Below are 16,808 nucleotides of genomic sequence, written 5' to 3' on the forward strand. Positions count from 1 at the left end.
ACATTGAATGGCGGTGCTGGCTCGAAGGGCCGAATGGCCTCCTCCTGCACGTATTGTCTATTGTTTATTATTTGCTTGCTCGGACACATTCCAAACATCATGGGGCGCATGCTCGAAGGGACAAAGTTAAGTGTTTAAGACTCTAGGGCAGCACATTGGCGCAGTGGGTAGAGCTGCTGCCTCACAGCGCCAGAGACCAAGGTTCGATCCTGACTTCGGGTGCAGTCAGTGTCTGGAGTTTGCTTGTTCTCCTTGTGACCGGAACCCTTATTCAGACTGAAAGATAGAAGTGGGGGGAGAACTAAAGGCGAGAAAAGGCCAGAACAAATAGGCCAGAAAATGATTTCTTCTGGCCTTTTGCTCACCTCCAGTTCTCCCCACACCACCTCCATCTTTCAGTCTGAAGGTGGGTCCCGACCCGAAACGTCACATATTCCTCTTCTCCAGAGGTTGAGTCATTAACATGCTGAGTTACTCTCGCATTTTGTGTCTGTCTTCCCCAGAAATCAGATTCAGAACCATCTCCCTCCCCCACTCCAAAAAATTGTTCTAATGTTCTTCTGGAACAGTCAAAGTCAGATAGTACAATAAAAAAGGCCTGAGGAAAATGGAAAACCAAAATAAAAACAGGAAAGGCGATAAATATTCAGGTCAGGCAGAAACCTTGAAGAGGAACATTTCAGCAAATTGATGACCATTATCAGCACTCAAGAAAAAGGGATATTAAAAGGATTTTGATTCCTAATTCTGATGAATCATCGTTTACCTGGGACGGCACAGTGGTGAGCACTAGGGTTGTGCCCTTACAGCGCCAGAGACCCAGGTTCGATCCTGTCTACAAGTGTCTGTCTGTACAGATTTCTACGTTCTCCCTGTGACCACGTGGGTTTTCCCCGGGTGGTCCTGTTTCCTCCCACACTCCAAAGATGTGCACATTTGTCTGTTAATTTTGATTTTACTGGATTGTATGCAAAACAAAGAATTTCAGTGTACCCTAGGTACATGTGACAATAAAGCATCGTCTTCATAATTGGCTTCTGTAAATTGTTCCTAGTCTGTAGGATAGTGCTAGTGTACGGTGAGATTGCTGGTTGGCACGGACCCGATGGGCCAAAGGGTCTGTTTCAACGTTGTTTCTCAAGCTAAAAGCCTCATATTTTAACTCTGCTCCTCTCTCCACAGATTCTGCCTGACCCATTTCCAACATTTTCTGATTGTATTATATCAGTCAGTGAGTAGCTTTTCATTTATCAGTCAAAGTCAGAGGCTGGGCAGCAGTGGCACAGCTGGTGGAGCTGCTGCCTCACAGCGCCAGAGACCCTGGTTCGACCCTGACTACGGCTGCTGACTGCGGAGTTTGCACATTCTCCCTGTGACCGTGTGGGTTTTCTCCAGGTGCTGTGGTTTCATTCCAATCCCAAAATTAGTCATACAGTACGGAAACAGGCCCTTCTGCCCAACTTGTCCATGTTAACGCGATCATCTAAGCTACTCCCATTTGTCTGCATTTGACTATACCCCTTTAAATCTTTCCTATCCATATAACTGACTAAGTGTCTGTTAAATGCTGTTATAATACCTTGCTTCAACTACCTGCCCTGGCAGCTCGTTCCATGAACCCACCACTCTCTGAGTGAAAAGGTTGTCCCTCAGGTTCCTATTAAATCTTTCCTCTCACTTATGTTCAGTTTGGAGCATAATTGGCCTCTATAAATTGTCCCGAGGTGTAGGAAATAGATGCAAAAATGGAACAACATGGAACAACATGGAACTAGTGTGAAAGGGTGATCGATGGCTGGCCTGGACTCAGTGGGCCGAAGGGCCTGTTCCCATGCGGTGTACGTCAATCAATCGATTAATCAACACAGCTAAAGATGGAAAGACTGCCTGGAACTGTATTTTACTATAATCGACCAACTTAAAGCTCCCTCTATTCTACCTTAACAACATACCTACACTGCTAACATCACAGGAATACATCCATTTTGATAGCTTGTGAGAGACAGTCAATTTAGTTCCCAATTAAGAGCACCTTTTTTTAATACTTCAGTTATAGCAGTACGAAGTTCCACTGTGGCCAATACAAGCCAAATTCAATTTTATTTAATGGCCCTTACAGCTTTCAATGCTTGTCAGTTTCCCTCATGCAGACCATCAGAAACCAATTGATTTGAAAGTTCAGCTGCACCACAGTCATTGACACTGCCTGGCGTTTAGTCTGAGCAATGCTTATGCCAATGTTACTGATGGTTGCTTTGTACAAGCACAGTCGTAGGTCCTGTTCAAGCCTTAGTTTAAGATTTTCAGTGACCAGTTCTCCCCATAATCAAAGACTTGTCCCGCCCCCAGTCACTGCCCCGCCCCACCGGTCACTGCCCCGCCCCACCGGTCACTGCCCCGCCCCACCGGTCACTGCCCCGCCCCACCGGTCACTGCCCCGCCCCACCGGTCACTGCCCCGCCCCACCGGTCACTGCCCCGCCCCACCGGTCACTGCCCCGCCCCACCGGTCACTGCCCCGCCCCACCGGTCACTGCCCCGCCCCACCGGTCACTGCCCCGCGTCCCCGGTCACTGCCCCGCGTCCCCGGTCACTGCCCCCCGTCCCCGGTCACTGCCCCGCCCCCGGTCATTCCTCCTTCTCCCCGCTCCCGTCCGGCAGAAGGCACTGAAGCATTTAAAAAAAAAAAGAAATTCTTATTTTTCTTCCATATCCGTTTGGGTTTCTTTATCATTCACTTTGTTAGTATAAATGATAATCATTGTCTCGCCGACCTAATCAAAAGACCTGTTCCACCCCAGTCATTCTTTCTTCTTCACACTTCCGTCGGGCAAACGGTACAGAGGCATGAAAGCGCGCACCACCAGACTCAGGAACAGTTTCTTCCCCTCGGATCAGGTTTCTGAATGGTCCTTCCGTAAGCTAGGGTACTGTCAGATTCACATCTACCCCATTGTGGACATTAGACATTGTCTCTGGAACTGGTGCGCTACAAGGCCGAGAACTATATTCTGTATGTTCGCCTTTGCTCTACCTTTTAGATTTGGAGATACAGCGCAGAAACAGGCCCTTCGGCCCACCGGGTCCGCGCCGCCCAGCGATCTCCGCACATTAACACTATCCTACACCCACTAGGGACAATTTTTACATTTGCCCAGCCAATTAACCTACAAACCTGTACTTCTTTTGAGTGTGCGAGGAAACCGAAGATCTCGGAGAAAACGCACGCAGGTCACGGGGAGAACGTACAAACTCCGTACAGACAGCACCGGTAGTCAGGATCGAACCTGAGTCTCCGGCGCTGCGTTCGCTGTAAGGCAGCAACTGTACCGCTGCGCCACCGTGCCGCCCTGCGGTTGAGTTTTGAGTTTGACTTGATTGTATTTATGAGTAGCATTATCTGATTTGATTGGATAGCTGGCAAAACAAAGCTTTTAACTGTACCTCGGTACAAGTGACAATAATAAACCTCAAAGTAAAGGGAAGTTATTTTGTAAGTGATTTATCTAGTTGTTTTTTAAAGACTATAAACTATGTAGGGGAGTTGCATTGGTGGTTAAGGAGGATGACATGGCTGTGTTCAGAGGTGACATACTGGACGGTTCGTCTAGTGAGGCTTTTTGGGTGGAGCTGAGGAACAAGAAAGGGATGTGTAGGAAAGAAAACTGCAGATGTTGGCTTAAATCGAAGGTAGACACAAAATGCAGGAGTAATTCAGCGGGTCAGGCAGCATCTCTGGAGAGAAGGAATGGGTGACATTTCAGGTCGAGATCCTTCTTCAGAGGGTCTCGACCCGAAACATCACCCATTCCTTCTCTCCAGAGATGCTGACTGACCCGCTGAATTACTCCAGCATTTTGTGGCTAACAAGAAAGGGATGATCACTTTGTTGGGGGTGTACTACGGAACCCCGAATAGTCAACGGGAATTGGAAGAACAAATGTGCCAGGAGATTGCAGACAGCTGCGGGTCAAATAAGGTTGTTGTAGTGGGGGATTTTAACTTTCCCAATATAGACTGGGAAAATCATAGCGTGAAGGGTTTAGATGGGGTGCAATTCCTCAAAAGTTTACAGGAGAGTTTTCTTAAACAGTATGTGGAGGCCCCCACATGTGTGAAGGCAACGCTGGATCTAGTATTGGGAAATTGGGAGGTACAAGTTAATGAAGTGTGTGTGGAGGAGCCTTTTGGGACCAGTGACCACAGTTCGATTAGGTTTAAGATAGTTATGGATAGGGACAGACGTGTTAAAATGCTCAACTGGGGTAAGGCCAACTTTGAGGGTATGAGGGAAGGTCTCGCTCAAGTTGACTAGAGCAGGTTATTAGAGGGGAAAGGAACATCGGCCAAGTGGGATGTTTTTAAAAGTGTAGTGAAGAAAGCTCAGGATGTGTACGTCCCCGTTAGAGTGAAGGGCAAAGCAGGCAAACGTAAGGAAGCTTGGCTGACGAGGGAAATTGGAACGTTAGTCAAAAACAAGGATGCATGGGACAGGTATAAGCAGCTGGGATCAAGTGCATCCCTGTAGGAGTTTCGGGAACTAAGGAGCCAACTAAAAAAGGAAATCCGATGGGCAAAAAGGGGCCAGGAGATAGCTTTAAGGACAATCCCAAAAGATTTTATAAATGGAAAAGGGGAGAGAGAGAGAGATAGAGAGAGATAGAGAGAGAGAGATAGAGAGAGATAGAGAGAGAGAGATAGAGAGAGAGAGATAGAGAGAGAGAGATAGAGAGAGAGAGATAGAGAGAGAGAGAGAGAGAGAGAGAGAGAGAGAGAAGCGGTCACCTCTAAGTGGAGCCACAGAAGATGGGCAAGGTGCTAAATGGGTATTTCTCCTCTGTATTTACCGAGGAAAAAGACAGTAGGACGGAGGAAATTGGACCAGTCACTGGAAGTGTCTTGAGAGCAGTCAGGGTTACTGTCGAAGAAGTACTGAAGGTACTGTCGTGTTTGAAGGTAGACAAATCTGATCTGATATATCTGAGGACATTGCGGGAAACTAGGGAGGAAATTGCGGGAGCCCTGGTTGAAATTTACGAGTTGTCCTTGAATACAGGAGGGGTGCCGGAAGACTGGAGGGTGGCAAATGTTGTACCTCTTTTCAAGAAGGGCTGCAACGAAAATGCTGGTAAATATAGGCCGGTGAGCTTAACATCTGTAGTTGGTAACAGGAGAGGATTCTGAGGGATAAGATATACAGGCATTTGGATGGGCAAGGGCTGATTAGGGATAGTCAGCATGGTTTTGTATGTGGGAGGTCGTGTCTCACAAATCTGATTGATTTTTTTGAAGACGTGACCAAAAAGATTGATGAAGGCAGAGCTGTAGAGGCTGTGTACATGGACTTCAGTCAGGCATTCAACAAAGTTCCGCATGGTAGGTTGCTCTGGAAGGTTAGATCGCATGGGATCCAAGGAGAGATAGCTGAATGGATAGCAAATTGGCTCCATGGAAGGAAGCAGAGGGTAATGGTGGAAGGTTGCTTCTCAGACTGGATGCCCGTGACTAGTGGTGTGCCTCAGGGGTCGTTGCTGGGACCATTGCCGTTTGTCATCTACATCAATGATTTTGATGAGAACATACAGGGCAAGATTAGCAAGTTTGCTGATGATACAAAAGCGAGTGGTTTTGCAGATAGTGAAGATGGTTGTGGAATATTGCAGCAGGATCTGGATCGATTGGCCAGATGGGCGGAGGAATGGTTGATGGAATTTAATACAGAGAAGCGTGATGTGTTGCATTTTGGGACGTTGAATAAGGGCAGGAACTACACAGTAAATGGTAGGCCTCCAGGTAGTGTTGTAGAGCAGAGGGATCTAGGAGTACAGGTGCATGGTTCCTTGAAGGTCAGGTCGCAGATAGATAAGGTGGTCAAAAAGGCTTTTGGCACTTTGGCCTTCATCAGTCAGAGTATTGAGCATAGAAGGTCATGGAGGTCATGTTGCAGTTGTATAAGACGTGGTGAGACCGCATTTAGAATATTGTGTTTCGTTCTGGGCGCCATGATAGGAAAAATACTGTCAAGCTTGATAGGGTTCAGAAAAGATTTACGAGGATGTTGCTCAGACTAGAGGCTGTGAGCTACAGGGAGAGGTTGAGTAGGCTGGGTCTCTATTCCATGGAGTGCAGGAAGATGAGGGGGGATCTTTGAGGTGTATAAGATCATGAGAGGAATAGATCGGGTAGATTCACAGAGTCTTTTGCCCAGAGTAGGGAAATCGAGGACCAGAGGACATAGGTTCAAGGTATGGTTGCCAACTGTCCCGTATTAGCCCGGACATCCTGTATTTTGGGCTAAACTGGTTTGTCCCATACGGGACCGCCCTTGTCCCATATTAGGCCAGGGGGCGCTGTAGGCCCGGGCGCTGTAGGCCCGGACGCTGTAGGCCCGGAGACCGGGGCGCCGCCTAACGGAGGTTGCATTGCAATCCTCCTCCCGGCACGGGCAGCCGCCATTGGTGGAGCGGGAGCACGTGGCCGCGGGTTGGGTGAGGTCCTGTGGGGCGCGGGGCAGTGACATCACCTTGTCCCTGATTTGGGAGTGAGATAGTTGGCAACCCGAGTTCAAGGTGAAGGGGAAAAGATAAAATAGTAACGTTTTCCACACAAAGTGTGGTAGGTGTATGGAACAAGCTGCCAGAGGAGGTAGTTGAGGCTGGGACTATCCCACAGTTTAAGAAACAGTTAGACAGGTACATGGATAGGACAGGTTTGGAGGAATATGGACCAAGCGCAGTCAAGTGGGACTAGTGTAGCTGGGACATTGTTGGCCGGTGTGGGCAAGTTGGGCCGAAGGGCCTGTTTCCACACTGTATCGCACTTTGACTCTGTGACTCATATGTACAGGTTCACCTTCGATTTTCCGGCATCAGTGGTTCCAGAGCGTTTCTGGATTATTTGTTTGGCCGGACCAACAGAGGTGACGGTCTCCGAGAGGACTCCAACGGTACCGGAACGGACCTCCAGGGAGCCGGGATACCGGCCCGCAAAGTCAGCCACGAAAGCCGGCAATGGGAGTGGATCTGCCGGCTCCGTCCGGGCCAGGCCGGGCCGGAGCTCCAGTATCCCAGCTGCAGAGGGAAAATTCGACTCACCGGTCGGCCGGGGAAGTTTCGATGAGGGCGAGATCAGCCTAGACACCACATTTTCTGGGGGACTTCCAGGGGGATTTCAAGTGCACTCTCATAATCTCGTACGGATTAAAGGTGGTGCCGGACCACCAGTTGCCAGAACGTCAGTGGCCGACCTGTATTATGATACTATAGCAGCATTTAAAAGACACTTGGGCAGGTACATGGACGGAAAAGGTTTAGAGGGACATGGGTCAAGAGTGGGCAAATGCAACCAGCTAAGATGAGGCATCTTGGCCTGGACCAGTAGTTTCCGTGCTGAATTACCCTATAACTCCATGACTCTATTAATCCAAGGTTATGCTGCAATTAACAAAGTTCATTTTCGAACTTCATTTACACAGCAAATCTGAATTTTAAGCATTTTTTTCTGAGGCAGAATAGTTCATTAATTTTCAGCTTTTCAGACCAAAATACCATGGCAATGAGCCGAGATTAAACAGTAAATTATTTAGTGAATTGGAATTTATTTTTTCATTTCATTCCACTGGCAATTCGAACACTTTGCTATCATAGTCACTGCAGGTAGAAATAGATTTAAAGGGTAATGAGGAGTTTTTGAGCAGGAGGAATTAGAAAGTATATTAACTTGATGAGTGAATCTCTCAAAAATAGGTGCCTCTCATTTAGGCAAATAGGCTTTTCCTGTTTCCAAAATGTATACGCCAATTAGTAATAGTAGAATCTCATTTATCTTAAAAAGTGAAGTGACTTGGAGAAGATGTCTGCTATTTTGCATTTTAATTTACACTTGCTGTCATGATATTTACGGCAGCATGCTGGTGCAGCCGAGAGAGTCGCTGCCCACAGCGCCAGAGACCTGGGTTCCATCCTGATCGGGGGCTGTCTGTGAGTGGAGTTTGCACGCTCTCCCTTTGACCGCATGGATTTCCTCTGGGTGCTCGGTTTTCCCCCCACTTCCTAAAGGCGTGCTGGTTTTAGGTTAATTGGAACCTCTGTAAATTGCCCCTGGTGTGTAGGGTGTGGATGAGAAAGTGGGATAGCATCGAACTGGTGTGAATGGGTGAACGATGGTCTGAAGGGCCCGTTTCTATGCCTTATTTTTACATTTTACATTTAAAAGTGTTTTTTAAATATTCGTAGCTGCAGTGACAACATAATTAGCCACGGAATGGGAGGGGGGGGGGGGGGGAGGGAAGCAAGTGAAATGGCTGGTGAAGAAATCACTTTCCTACCTTGTGTAGAATTACTTCTGGCCAGCCAGCCTGGCTTCCAATTTCCAGATGAACATAAAACACGCAAAGACACTTGCACTGGTACATGGATAGGAAAGGTTTGGAAGAATATAGGCAAATGGGAAATGGGACTAGCTTAGATGGGGCATCTTGGTCAGCATTAATGTTTCTGTATGACTCTGGTATAGCATGAGAACAGGCCCTTCGGCCCACAATGTCTGTGTCAAACATGATGCCAAGACCAACTCCAATCTACCTGAACATAATACATATCCCTCCATTCCCTGCAGATCCATGTGCCTGTCCACTTTCATCTCCAGCAGTCCCCTCAGTATAAAAGGAAGGTTTTGCTTCTAAAGATAGACAAAGTGCTGGAGTAGCTCAGCGGGTTAAGTAGCATCTCTGGAGAAAATGGATAGAATTATAGGTTCATACAATATGGAAACAGGCCTTTCGGTCCAACTTGCCCACACCACACTGACCAACATGTCCCATTTATGCTCGTCCCACCTGTCTGCATTTGGCCCATATCCCTCTGAACCTATCCAATCCATTTACCTGTCTAAACATTTCTTAAACTTTTGTTAAACTTGTCTTTTAAATGTTGTTATGTTACCTGCCTCAACTACCTCCTGTGGCAGCTCGTTCCATACACCCACCAACCTTAGTATGAAAAAGTTACCCCTCAGGTTCCTATTAAATCTCCCCCCCCCCCCCCCCCCCCCTCACCTTAAGGTAGGTAAAAAGATAGACATTTTCTCCAGAGATGCAGCCTGACTTGCTGAATTACTCCTGGACTTTGTGTCAATCTTTGGTATAAACCAGCATCTGCAGTTCCTTTTTATTACATGTTAGTTTTTGCTCTGTTTCAATGGGGCCTGAGGTAGCTATGCGTGCTCTACCGTGTCTGCAGCAGGCAGAGTAATGACATGTGACAGGATAGGTCGTGGAGGGTCTGATCTGCTGGATGCTCTTCTCATTGTTGGCCTGGTTTCCCCGAGCTGTCTTTGTAGATGTCCAAAATATTCAGCGCCTTCCTGAAATACTCCTCTGTCGTTCAGAGTTAATTAAGGACGTCCACACGTACCCGCGGCACAAAAGGCCCGATCGATCTGCTTATTTTAAACTCTTGAGGAAACACAAGAAATATCTGTGCTCTGATCTGATGAGGATTGGCCATTGCGTATTGTAATGTTATTAAAAACGTTAAAACTCCTGTACAGGAGCATATTACAAGGATCCTTATTGATTTTCTGTTCAATAACATTCTACATTGTTCTCATACAAGCAATCAATGATAATCTTGCAGCATTACACACCTGTTTGATAACAGCCTTATTACATGGGCCTATTTTACCACAGGCGACCAATTGCAGTCAGCGACTCAATTCAAGAAGTCAGTTAACCAGAAATTAATATTTTTATCCTGACCTTCTGCTCGATAAGATCCAACTGTTCCTTATAAAACGCTTCTAATTTCTGAAGTGCGGCTTCCTTCTTTTCCAGTTGGCCAGCCTGGAAAATAAAATGTGACACGACCAATTAGAATCCATTTTGTGTAGCCTTCCCGATTCCAAGGCAAGGCAAGTGAACATTTTGTACAAATTTTAAATTTCAGTTAACTTCTGCAAACTTCTACAAACGTTCCCCTCCCCTCACTTTTTAGTTTAGTTTAATTTGGAGATACAGCGTGGAAACAGGCCCTTTGGTTCACTGAGTCCACGCCAATCCCCATATACTAGCACTATCCTACACACGAGGGACAATTTACAATCTTTTCTGAAGCCAATCGACCTACAAACCTATACGTCTTTGGAGTGTCGGAGAAAACCCACGTGGTCACAGGGATAACGTACAAACTCCATACAGACAGCACCCTACTCAGGATCGAAGCCGGGTCTCTGGAGTGGAAAGGCAGCAACTCTACCGCTGCAAAATTATTTAGAAGCTGCGACTTTTGCAAGAGTCCAGTCACCTTTCTTGCAGTGAAGGTGTGCACGAAACTACAGACAGCTAAGGGATTTGATGTGAATGTAATTCCTCCATCTGTTTGCCTGGTAAAGCGGTTTTGTATGTCAATTTTAACAGTGATTCCAAACACCAGGTGGCTGAGCGATGATGTGTAACCTCCTCCACTGTTACAGCCCTCCATGAACTGTGCATTCTAACCAGTCCTGGACCCTGGTGCCTTACTTCTGACAACATACAGGTAAATGGTCCGTGTTAAAACTGATCTCAGGATGGGCTGGGCTATAGCAGGTGGAAGTTGCGACCTTATAGATGCAGGTCACATTACACATTTCCCTTTAGGTCCACCACCAATTTTCGGGCAACTGGTGGTCCGACACCTTCTTTAATCAGGACAAAATTCCCACCGGAAGTCATCCCCCCACCCCCCCGAAAATGTGGTGCCTAGGCCGGGCTAGGTGACCGATCTCAACCTCACCAGGACTTCAACGGCCAATTGGCGGGTCATGTTTGCCCCCTGCGACTGGGGCTCTGGAACTCTGGTCCAGCCGGAGCCGACAGATCCGTTCCCATATCCGCTGACGTAGATAATGATGACCGACGGGAAACGCCACCTGTAAATTCCCTCCACAGATGCTGCCTGACCCGCTGAGTTCCTCCAGGACTTTGTGTTTTGCACAAGATTCCAGCATCATGTCTGTAGATATGGAATTATTCAAAATATATACACCTCCTCATTACAAGGCTTTAGGATTCTTTCCACGGGTGTGGATTGGATAATTTGCCTCAGCCTATGAAAATAAGGCAGGGGTGTGCTCGTGAGGCTTCAGTAAAGCAGCCAGCATAATCAAAGACTTTGCCCACCCCAGTCATTCCTTCTTCTCTCAGCTCCCATCCTACAGAAGGTACAGAAGCTTGAAAGCACGCACCACCAGACTCAAGAACAGCTTCTTCCCCTCTGTTTTCAGGCTTCTGAAGGATCCTTCCAAAAGCTAGGGTCCTGTCCGATTCACCTCTACCCCATTGCGGACATTGGACTTTGTCTCTGGAACTGACGCGTGACAATACCGAGAACTATATTCTGAATCTCCCCCTTAGCTCTACCTATTGCTCTTGAGTTTGAACTGTCTGTATCTTTGTATGGTACATCTGAAGCAGGGTCCCGACCCGTCACCTAGTCATGGTCTCCAGAGATACTGCCTGACCTGCTGAGTTACTCCAGCACTTTGCTTCCTTTGTGGTATATCTGATCTGTTTAGACTTTAGATATACATCCCTTTGGCCCACCAAGTCCACGCCAACCAGTGATCACCCCGTTCACACACGAGGAACAATTTACAATTTAGAAGTCATTAACCTGCAAATCTGTACATCTTTGTAGCGTGTGAGGAAACCGGAGCACCCGGAGAAAACCCACGCGATCACAGGGAGAATGTACAAACTCCATACAGGCAGTACCCGTAGTCAGGATTGAACCCAGGTCTCTGGCGCTTGTAAGGCAGCATCTCTGTCGCTGAGCCACTGTGCCGCCCCTTATTTGGATAATGTGCAAAACAAGGCTTTTCACTCTATCTCCATACACGTGACAATAATAAAACCTAAACCTTTCCCTTGGGCAACACATCCCTGCTTCTTCAGAATAACAGATTTATTAGCGTTTCCAATTTTGTTGACGTTTTAGGTTTGCATGCAAAATCCATAATTAATTAGTTACTTGTCCAACAAAAGCAAAAAAGGTGCCTATTCAGCAAGGAACAGCCTAGATATTCATTTGCATCCATCTTGGATGCAGATGATATACTGAAGAGTTGCAGTCAAATAGGACCAAACCTGGAAAGCAAAAATATCAGCAGAGGTTTTTGTTTTAAAAAAGAGAAGATTGGTAAAGTCAAAGTACTGGGAAGTAGATCTAATGTTGAGTTTAATTTACCACTGTGATGCTTCATTAGGCATCCTTAGCTGTGAACACCTGTCCAAGGCTCGGGACTAAAGCCTGAATGAGCAGTTCTTATTTTTTGTTCAATTAAACTTTCCCATTTTAAATTGCAAAGCGGCGTCTAATAGACAGTGACCTTTAAAAAGAAAAAGCGGAAATTTCCAAGGTGATCACATGTAGAAATTTGAAGGTAAATATGAGCAAAAAAAATAATTTAAATTCTCACTGATCCGAAACCCCCCACAGAAAATGAGAAGGTGGTTGTTGCTTTGAAAAGGCGAACAAAACCAGACCTTGAGTGTGTGTAAGAGGAGTTTAAAAATCTGTAATTCCCTGTGCAGCAAAGAAAACAAAATGAAAATTCTACCAAATAACCTTAGCAGATGTGATTTTATGCAAATTCCTAATCCTGAAAATTACTTGGGAAGATGAATACGGGCAAACAGAGCAGTTCTTCACTGTACTGCGATCAATTTATTTAGCTTAAAATATTCCTTAGCTAGTCTCCAAAGGCTGGAGAGATTCATGCTCTCAGGAATTCCACGGGGTTTTTTTTTGCCGTTTTACCCAAAACCTCATTTTATTCTGGCTTATCCCCCCGAGCAAAGTCGCAATCAAATAACTGGCATTTAAACAGCAGCTCAACACTACACTTAAAGAGCCCTTGCACTGCCTCACCTGCCCTTCGTTTCCTTTTACCACGCCACCATGTTTAAGCCCTTTGCCTCCCTTATTTTTCCTGAATCTTATCATTTTATCATTTAGTTATCATTCCAGACTGTCAATTTCCTTATAGCTCAAGAAGTAAATTGGATTTGAAGGCATACAATAAGCAGGAATGCACAAAAATCGATTGAATATCGTGCAATCTCTCGAGAATAATCATTGCGCGCTACATCTAATAATGTACCCCTATTTTTCCCATTGTTTTCCCTCACGCGCCCATCCTCGCTCAAATACAAATTGTGTGTCTGATGGATTTATGTCCTTCATAATAGCGGAAAAACGGTGCTAACATCCTTAACTCAGAAGAATGAGTTGCATTTACATTTATAATCTTATTTAGTCAATCATGAAGCAAGACATGGTTACTGCAAGAAAATTTGTTTTAGTTTTATAGCGTGGAAACAGGCCCTTCAGCCCACGCCAACCAGCGATCACCCATACACTAATTCTATCCTACATACTAGGGATAATTTACAGAAGCCAATTAATCTACAGATCTGCAGGTCTTTAGAATGTGGGAAGGTGGGATCATGGGAGAAATGGGTGGGGGTGGTGGGAGACAAAGCACAGAAAAGAGAGAGGGAGGGGAGAGAAAAGCTGGGTTAATCAAGCAGTGCCAGAGACACTGAGCAAAAACATCCAGTGGCGGCACGGTAGCGCAGCGGTAGAGTTGCTGCTTTACAGCGAATGCAGCGCCGGAGACTCAGGTTCGATCCTGACTACGGGTGTTGCACTGTAAGGAGTTTGTACGTTCTCCCCGTGACCTGCGTGGGTTTTCTCCGAGATCTTCGGTTTCCTCCCACACTCCAAAGACGTACAGGTATGTAGGTTAATTGGCTGGGTAAATGTAAAAATTGTCCCTAGTGGGTGTAGGATAGTGTTAATGTACGGGGATCGCTGGGCGGCACGGACTTGGTGGGCCGAAAAGGCCTGTTTCCAGCTGTATATATATGATATGATATGATATGATTCCTTTAGCCAAGGTCAGTTACGCTTAGTTTAGAGATACAGCGCGGAAACAAGCCCTTCGAGTCCGCACCGACCAACAATCCCCGTACAGTAGTACCATCCTACACACTGGGGATAATTTAGAATTATTACCGAAGCTAAATTAACCTACAAACCTGTACGTCTTTGGCGTGTGGGAGGAAATCGTAGCACCCGGAGAAAACCCACACGGTCACAGGGAATACGTACAAACTCCATGCAGACAACATCCTTAATCAGGAACGAACCCAGTCTCTGGCGCCCTAAGGTAGCAGCAACTCTACCGCTACGCCACTGTGCTGCCCCCTAACTCGAGTTAACTCGTCCAATGTTGTCTCATTTTCTGGCCCTTCGGTAATCCCTCCAATTCTAAGCAAGGGCAACGCCCATTCACGAGTTGGAGCCGTAGTTTTGTAAATTTGACCTTTTCACGATGGAAAGCTGGATAATTAGTAGACTGGGAATTAATTCATCAAAAAGCTGTACCAATTTAAACCGTGGAAATAGGAAAAGATTACATAGACTCCATCGAATAATAAACTTCACGACCAATTTCAGATAATTCTTAATGTAAAGAGTGATTAACATTTAGAATGGATATTTAGTTAAGGTAATCATGGCATCAGGCACTATTGCAACGTTTAAGAAACTTTTATACAGGTACATGGATAGGGCAGGTTTGGAGGAATATGGGCCAAACGCAGGCAGGTGGGACTGGTGCAGATGGGGTATGTTGGTCGGTGTGGGCAAGTTGGGCCGAATGGCCTGTTTCCACACCCTACGAGCTAATAAACAAATTAATGCAGAGGTAAGACTGCCTTGAATGAGCTAAACATTCTTACAAATGTACCCTGTGATCTTTGTGGCCTCACCTAGAAAGAGACTGTACCCAATGTGGCCAATAGGGAAAGATGTTGTTGATCCATAGACACAAAGTGCTGGAGTAACAGCAGGTCAGGCAGCATCTCTGGAGAACAGGGATAGGAGGCCGTTCAGGTCAGGACCCTTTCTTTTGACTGAATGTAGGTGGTGGGGGGGGGGGGGGGAGAAAGTTGGAAGAGAGGAGAGGGCAGGCCAAAGTCTTCTTTGGGCTTCACAGTTCACACCTCTTCATTCCTAATATCACACTTTTTTTCTCTTCATCCCTAGCCTTTGTCCAACCATCTGACTATCAACCCCCCCCCCCCTCCCCCATCTGTATCCACCTATCACTTGCCAGGCTTGGTCCTGCCCCTCCTCTCTTACCGGGCTTCAATATTATATCTTGCACTAAATGTTGTACCCATTATCCTTTATCCGTGCACTGTGAATGGCTTGTTTGTAACCATGTATAGTCTTTTCTTTGACTGGATAGCACGCAAACAAATGTACCTCAGTATATGTGACAATATAAACTAAACCATCAGTCAGAAGAAGGGAACTAAACTGAACAATCAGTCCCGAACCTGAAACGTCACTATTCATATTCTCCAGAGATGCTGACTGACCCGTTGGGTTACTCCAGCACTTTGTGAGGCTTTTTTTTTCGTGAACTGGCATCTGCAGTTCATTGTGCCTCAGTCGTTTGTGGTATTAGTTGAGAAATAAATATTGGCCAAGATTTTGCCAGAGCAAAACGAGGAATTGATTTAGCAACTCATTTGGAAGATAACATCTCCATCTGTACCACAGCGCCCTCATTCTTGCACTGGAGATAGTCTTGTTTTTGTCCTAAGGAACCTGGATTCAGAGTTCAAACACAAGTATTTGACGACTCTGAGCCTTTACTCGCTGGAGTTGAGAAGGACGAGGGGTGACCTCATTGAAACTTACCAAATAGTAAGTTACCTAGATAGAGTGAATGTGGAGAAAATGTTTCCACTAGTGGGAGAGTCAAGGACCAGAGGGCACAGCCTCAGAATAAAAGGACGTACTTTTAGAACGGAGGTGAGGAGGAATTTCTTTAGCCAGAGTGTGGTAAATCTGTGGAATTCATTGCCACAGACGGCTGTGGAAGCCAAGTCATTGGGTATTTTTAAAGCAGAAATTGAAAGATTCTGGATAAGTAAGGGTGTGAGGGGTTATAGGGAAGAAGGCAGGAGAATGGGATTGAGGGGGAAAGATAGGTCATCCATAATTGAATGGCGGGGTAGACTCAATGGGCCAAATGGCCTAATTCTGCTCCTATAACGTATGAACATTACACGAAGATAAAAATGGTACCACTGAACCAAGTTACAAAAGGACTGGCTAATGATAAAAGAAACCTCAAGTATTCTGCTGCTCTTAAATACCTGCATGTTCTTTAGATGCAGAAGTTTATCTTCATTTGCACACTAGTCATGTTGCCATTCATTTCACATAAAGTTTTACAGCTTCATGCTTCATTGCTTGAACTTCGACTGATTATGAGGCAGCAAGCGCTAAAATTTTACACTAATATCACATTCAGTCAGTGAAGTGTGAAATGAGAGCTGCTCAGAAATAAATAATTCCGAATCAAATGTACATTAGTCACGTACATTATTCTTCTGAAACTTAAATACAATTTGGGGTACAGTAAATGAAGTGCAAATCCCCCCACCCCCCTCCTCCCCCCTCCTCCCCCTCATCCCGAGATTAGTGAGTTTTAAGAGATGGCAAACTCTTTTTACAAATCACAAAAAACACCGTCCATGAAAACACTGGGAGCATGGAGCTGGAAACATCTGAAATGCCAGCTGCACAAAGCCGCTTGCTCCACAAGTGCAGATAACCCATGATTCACACACATACTTTAGCTGGTAAATTTACCCCTCCCCCTCTTTGAACAAAACCTTACAAATCTCGGCCTGAACTCCTGGGAAATCAGTTGAACCTAACCAGTGAGGCAGAGGAGCTACAAATG

General features: G+C 45.9%; 1 protein-coding gene across 1 annotated transcript in view; it reads right to left on the reverse strand.

The window, feature by feature from the left end:
- The window catches only part of LOC144602006 (MICOS complex subunit mic25a-like), a 329,321-nt gene that overhangs the window by 218,107 nt on the left and 94,406 nt on the right, over positions 1-16,808 (reverse strand). The window contains 1 exon segment of the mRNA XM_078414690.1: positions 9,757-9,840. Within this exon segment, the coding sequence (XP_078270816.1) occupies positions 9,757-9,840 (84 nt within the window).

This window comes from Rhinoraja longicauda, chromosome 17 (assembly GCF_053455715.1).
Source record: "Rhinoraja longicauda isolate Sanriku21f chromosome 17, sRhiLon1.1, whole genome shotgun sequence".
In the NCBI taxonomy this organism is placed as follows: Eukaryota; Metazoa; Chordata; class Chondrichthyes; order Rajiformes; family Arhynchobatidae; genus Rhinoraja; species Rhinoraja longicauda.